This window comes from Nansenia antarctica, assembly GCF_963989245.1.
Source record: "Nansenia antarctica genome assembly, contig: SCAFFOLD_181, whole genome shotgun sequence".
NCBI classification, from domain to species: Eukaryota; Metazoa; Chordata; class Actinopteri; order Argentiniformes; family Microstomatidae; genus Nansenia; species Nansenia antarctica.
The window spans coordinates 105001-110503 of record NW_027663169.1 but is presented as its reverse complement, the minus strand read 5'-3'; the positions used below and the strand labels follow the sequence as shown (position 1 = coordinate 110503).

General features: G+C 51.6%; 1 protein-coding gene across 1 annotated transcript in view; it reads right to left on the bottom strand.

Annotated features, from left to right (window-relative positions):
- Positions 1-231: 231 nt before the first annotated feature.
- The window catches only part of LOC308175244 (T-complex protein 11-like protein 2), a gene marked incomplete at both ends in the record, with an annotated part of 9695 nt that continues 4423 nt past the window's right edge, over positions 232-5503 (bottom strand). The window contains 7 exons of the mRNA XM_080550948.1: positions 232-500; positions 1068-1240; positions 1608-1789; positions 2332-2534; positions 4104-4258; positions 4491-4717; positions 4817-4937. Of these exons, the coding sequence (XP_080407074.1) occupies positions 232-500; positions 1068-1240; positions 1608-1789; positions 2332-2534; positions 4104-4258; positions 4491-4717; positions 4817-4937 (1330 nt within the window). The remainder of the gene's footprint in view (positions 501-1067; positions 1241-1607; positions 1790-2331; positions 2535-4103; positions 4259-4490; positions 4718-4816; positions 4938-5503) is intronic.

The following is a 5503-nucleotide window of genomic DNA, read 5'->3' as shown; positions in this document are numbered from 1 at the left end:
CCTCCCTGGGATATGATACAGTCCCAACGTGTGTGTGTGTGGGTGTGTGTGTGTGTGTGTGTGTGTGTGTGTGTGTGTGTCGTCAAGGACCTGGGAGACATTTCCTGACACACAAAACCACTAGGTTCCGCTTCTGGATGCATCTACACACACTACTCTCACTACCGGGTCTAACGCTTCCTGCCTCCCTACGACCCTAGATAGATAGATGGTGATTGGACGGTCTGGTGTTTAGTTGGAGGTCACAGGGTCGCTCTGCATGGGGTCGGCGCTGAAAAAGATGCCCTTCAGGATGTCCATGTAGAAGTGGAAGTACACCTCCTTGTTGAACTTGACCAGGCGGATGAAGCTGAGGGCCAGGGCCGTGAGCTCCGGCTGGACCAGGGCCAGGGCCGTGAGCTCCGGCTGGACCAGCGCCAGGCCGCCGGGGGTGGGGGGCGGGGTCACGTGGGAGTTGGCGGTGGACAGGACGAACCGGAAGTACTGCTGGACCCTCCCCTCTGGACAGGGAAGAGGAACACAGACACGGAACGTTGGTGAGAGGTCGAGAGCAAGGCTGGTCATTGAGAGGTCAATGTGGGGTCAATGAGAGGTCAAGCGCTAGTGGACGCCATTTAGCTAACGCTTTTATCCAAAGCAACTGACATTGCAGTGAGTGCATACATTGTTCAGTACATATGGTCCCAGTGGGGAAACGAACCCACAACCTAAGCCTACTTTTAAAAAATACAACGCAGAAATTACAATCCAACACACAACTCACCAAACTGCGTTGATCCCTACTCGTGGAGGAACTGAATGAATAATAATAATAATTGTCTTATTGCCATACAATCAACTTGTCAGTCAATTGTTGTAATTTGGCATTTTATGCTCTAGGCCAGGGGTCAGAGCCATGGATGGCGACCCTGGAGCAATTAGGGGTTCAGTGCCTTGCTCCAGGACACCTCGACACGTGGCCAGCCTGAGTTCGAACCGCCGAGCTGCCAACCTTGCGATCATTAGACGCCGGCTCTCCCTCCTGAGCCACAGCCGCCCCAATGAACTGTGTGTGTGTGTTCCCTTACCAACGAGGCAGCGTATGGGGTTGAGCTCCTGGGCGATGCTGCGTATCTGTCCCCTGAGGGTGGCCTGCAGGTCAGAGGTCAGGGCCGGGTACTTCCTCTCCGTCAGGGACTTGTTGAGCTCGGAGCAGATCTGGGCGCTGGCGCCCTCTAGAGCCTGCTGCAGGTTGAAGCTCCTGAACACAGCAGAGACGTGGGACGTGAGCGTGATGTGAGCTCGAGTTTGTGTGAGTCAGTGACGATGTGTATGTAGCTGTTGTTTTTGTGTGTGTGTACACACGGGGTGTGTGTGTGTGTGTGTATATACATGATATGTGTGTGTGTGTGTGTGTGTGTGTATATACGCGATATGAGAGTGAGTGTGTGTGTGTGCGTGCGTGTATACACGATATGTATGTATGTGTGTACATACGATACGAGCGTGCGTGTGTGTGTGTACATACGATACGAGTGTGTGTGTGTGTGTGTGTGTGTGTGTACATACGATACGAGTGTGTGTGTGTGTGTACATACGATACGAGTGTGTGCGTGTGTGAGACCTACGGGCTGTGCATGCCCTCCAGCAGCACGCTGGTCATCCTCTTCAGGCGGTCCGCCAGGTCGCTGAGGCCGACGATGGCCCCGCCCACGGCGCTGTAGACGATCAGCAGCACCGCAGCCACGCCCTGCAGCACCTGCAGCCTGCGCTGGAGCGCCTGCAGACGCCCCTCGTCTGTCACCAGGGTCTGGAGGGGGAGACAAGGTACACTGTCAGAGGGTGTGTGTGGGTGGGTGTCAATGGGGTTTAGGAAGCTAGGAAACTAGGGAGCTGTGACCAGATCTGTGTGAGATTTACCAAAATGTATGACAACACCAGGGGACAGACACACACACAGACAGTCCTGGGGCTACTTGACAGACACTCCAGGGGGGTGTTCCATCAACGTCACTAAAGGAAAATCCAGGTTTCTTTTTGATAAACTACCACTACCACCAACTAAATAAGGCTGGATTTTTAAATAAATCTCACAGGATTTATCAAAATAAGCCTGGATAGTCCTAGCGACGCTGATGAAATACCCCCCAGGTTTTCATGACAAGTGGCGACACCGGAGATTCTAAAAATACACGTTGGTGCTTCTTAGAGCAGGAAGTAAACTGCAGCATTCCATTAACAGGAAGTAATCCATTATTCCAGCATCAGCTCCTGTTTGACAAGGGAAGCTGGTGGACAAATAAAGGGCTGACAAATATACATACACACACACACACACACACACACACACACCTCAGGCAGCGTGTTCTTGTGGTAGTCCCAGGTTAGCAGGCGGATGTAGGCCGTGTTGAAGACCAGGTGGGGGTTGGGCAGGACCAGGCGGATGAAGCTGAGATCCAGGGCATGCCCCCCCTTCCCCTGCTCCGGGGGGGGCATGGAGTCCAACACCTCCTTCAGGGACGCCAGGATCCAGGCGGTGGTGTGGTCCAGCGCACCTGAGGGGGGGAAGACAACACATCTGGCCCGTCAAGCACAGGTACATCCTCGTCAGAACTGCAGAGTCACTACCGATCTTCTGTCGGAGACTGAAGACCTCCATCTCTTTAGGCTACACCTTAACTGCTCCTCCTGAGACATTACTACTCCTAGCACTGTGTCTCCTAAGACACCTGCTTTTCCCCTATACTATGCCTCCTAAGACTTCTACTGCCCCCCTTGCTCCAGTGTCTATTAACCCCCCCCCTAAAAAGAGGAGAAAAAAAAATGTCCATCACGACAACTGCCAATGGCCCCTGGCCTGAGCTAGATTACTCTTCCTGCTAGAACTGGTGAATTGATGATTCATTTCCTTAGTCAAATGTATCGATTGTAAGTCGCTTTGGAATAAGGTGTCTGCTAAATGCCAAAAATGTAAATGTAAATGTCGTAGGACGTGGGAGGTTTGGTTGACACCTTCTGCTGGTTAACAGGTATTTGGGCCTTGAGAGCACTTAGGAACAACTAGTTATTCATGTCGCTACTCATTCATCTTTAAATAAGACCCAGCTTCACTGGCCCAGCCAGTCCTGGGATTTTTTTTTTTTAAATACTAGGGGTGCGTTCGTATATTCGCTCTGAGAGTGCCGGAGCGCACACTGGGTTCAACGTCATAGAGCAACCAAGTAATTTGATTGGACTAGAGGCATTCCATGAGCGCTGATCAGATTTCCAGAGCGAATTTACGAATGCAGCCTATATTAATTCACCAACTGCCAAAAAAGTTCCGGAACATTCACCAGCTACAGTGCCAAGTATCTTATGTGATATCTACCTCACCCTACTCTAAGCGGGTAAGAGCTAGAGCTCATAAAATTCTGAAAGATGCCACACACTCCAATTCCTTCCCCCAGGCCGTCCACATGCTAAACGCAAGCCATTAGAAGCAGAAGGACCGCATCACACCTTTTTATTTCTCAAATTATTATAGATTATTTTAATTGGTTCCTTTTGTTACTGCGCTAGGCTACTGCCTTTTTAGAATTGGTCTATTTATTTAATGCAGGATACTGTTGTTACTGCACAGAACTTTAGGTTCAGGACTTTATGTCTCTTATGTCCTTTTTTGTTACTATTGTCTTTTTCTTCTCTGACACAGTGTTGAGTGATAAGTCCCATTTCATTTCACTGCATGTTTTACTTTGTATTTCTGTGCATGTGACAAATAAAGTACCCGTGAACCCTTGTATCTAGCAATAACACTCTGATTGGCTACAAAATAAAGCATAATCATTGACAGATTTTGGGTGAATGAAGTCAGCCCGTGGCACTCTACAATGTTGACAATTTGGGCGACTTTATTCACCCTTGGCAATACATTTATATTAAAAAAAATATTTCATATAAATATGACTAACTATGGCTGCATTCGTAAATCCTCTCTGGAAATCTGATCACTCATGGAATGCCTCTTGTTCAATGAAACTACTTGGTCCCTTTATGACGTTGAACCCAATGTGCGCTCCGGCGCTTTCAGAGCTAATTTATGAACGCAGCCTATGAGGTCATCCATCAGTGAGGTAACGTACTTGGCGTCTTGTCCAGGACGTTCTGGAACGTGGCCCTCTCGTAGTCCGTGGCCCTCTCGTAGTCCACGCAGCCCCGCTGCAGCTCCGGGCGCAGGCTGTGGATGGTGTAGTTCACCATGTCCATCTTCATCAGGTCCAGCACGCGGAGGATCTCCCTGCCACACAGCAACACCACAGGCTCAAAATGGCCGCTTGACTTGGCCCGCCCCAAACCACTTTGGCCCGCCCCAAACCCTTGGATCAAGAATTCAAACCATAAATGCTGGAAATTACAAAGTTAGGGTCCTTTAAACCCTCGTCTGCTGGAGATGCTGCCCCCCCCCCAAACTTACTTGAACATTGTAACAACATTGCTGCCCCCCCCCGCCCCTATCCCCCCAGACTCACTTGAACATGGTGACCACGTCCCCCCCAGGTCTGTCCCGGAGCTTCTTGACCTCGTCGTCCCGGGCCGGGGCACAGAAGATGGCCATCGTGGAGACGATGTAGGAGGCCAGGCCCTGGATGTCCACCACCTGGTTGTCGGCCTGCTGGCGGATCAGGTCCATGTCCAGAACCTCCAGGATCTGGGTCCGCACGCGGTTGGCTCCCGGGTTCAGGAAGGACCGCAGGATCTGGGAAGAGGCGGGGCCCATCATCATCGGGGCTGAAACCCCTTTCTAGCCCGACGGACCAATCAGGTTTGGTCGTCAGTTGAAGGGGGAGGAGCTTACCCCTCGGATCTCCTCCAGCAGCTTGATGGCGTACTCGTACTCCGGAGGGTCCTCGCTCAGCTCAGACTCCAGGATATCCCAGAATGCCTTGTGGACCATGTCTTTGACGTGCTTCCATAAACTGCAGAAAGGAAGACGTGGGGAATTGGTGGCAATAGTGAGGTTGGAGTGCATTATAATGAGCCCATCAGCTGATTTCTACCTCCTCTGGCATATATTATATAATCTCTACGCAATCACCATGGTTATTGTCATCATCACTCTAGGCCTCTTTGGGCATCACAGCCCAAAGAAAAGGAGGATCATGCAGCTGGCAGCCATTTTGGAGCTAGCTACCTGTCTGGAGGTGGGTTGGGATTCTAGCTACCTGTCTGGAGGTGGGTGGGGCTGCTAGCTACCTGTCTGGAGGTGGGTTGGGCTGCTAGCTACCTGCCTGGAGGTGGGTGGGGCTGCTAGCTACCTGTCTGGAGGTGGGTTGGGCTGCTAGCTACCTGTCTGGAGGTGGGTTGGGCTGCTAGCTACCTGTCTGGAGGTGGGTTGGGCTGCTAGCTACCTGTCTGGAGGTGGGTGGGGCTGCTAGCTACCTGTCTGGAGGTGGGTTGGGCTGCTAGCTACCTGTCTGGAGGTGGGTGGGGCTGCTAGCTACCTGTCTGGAGGTGGGTTGGGCTGCTAGCTACCTGTCTGGAG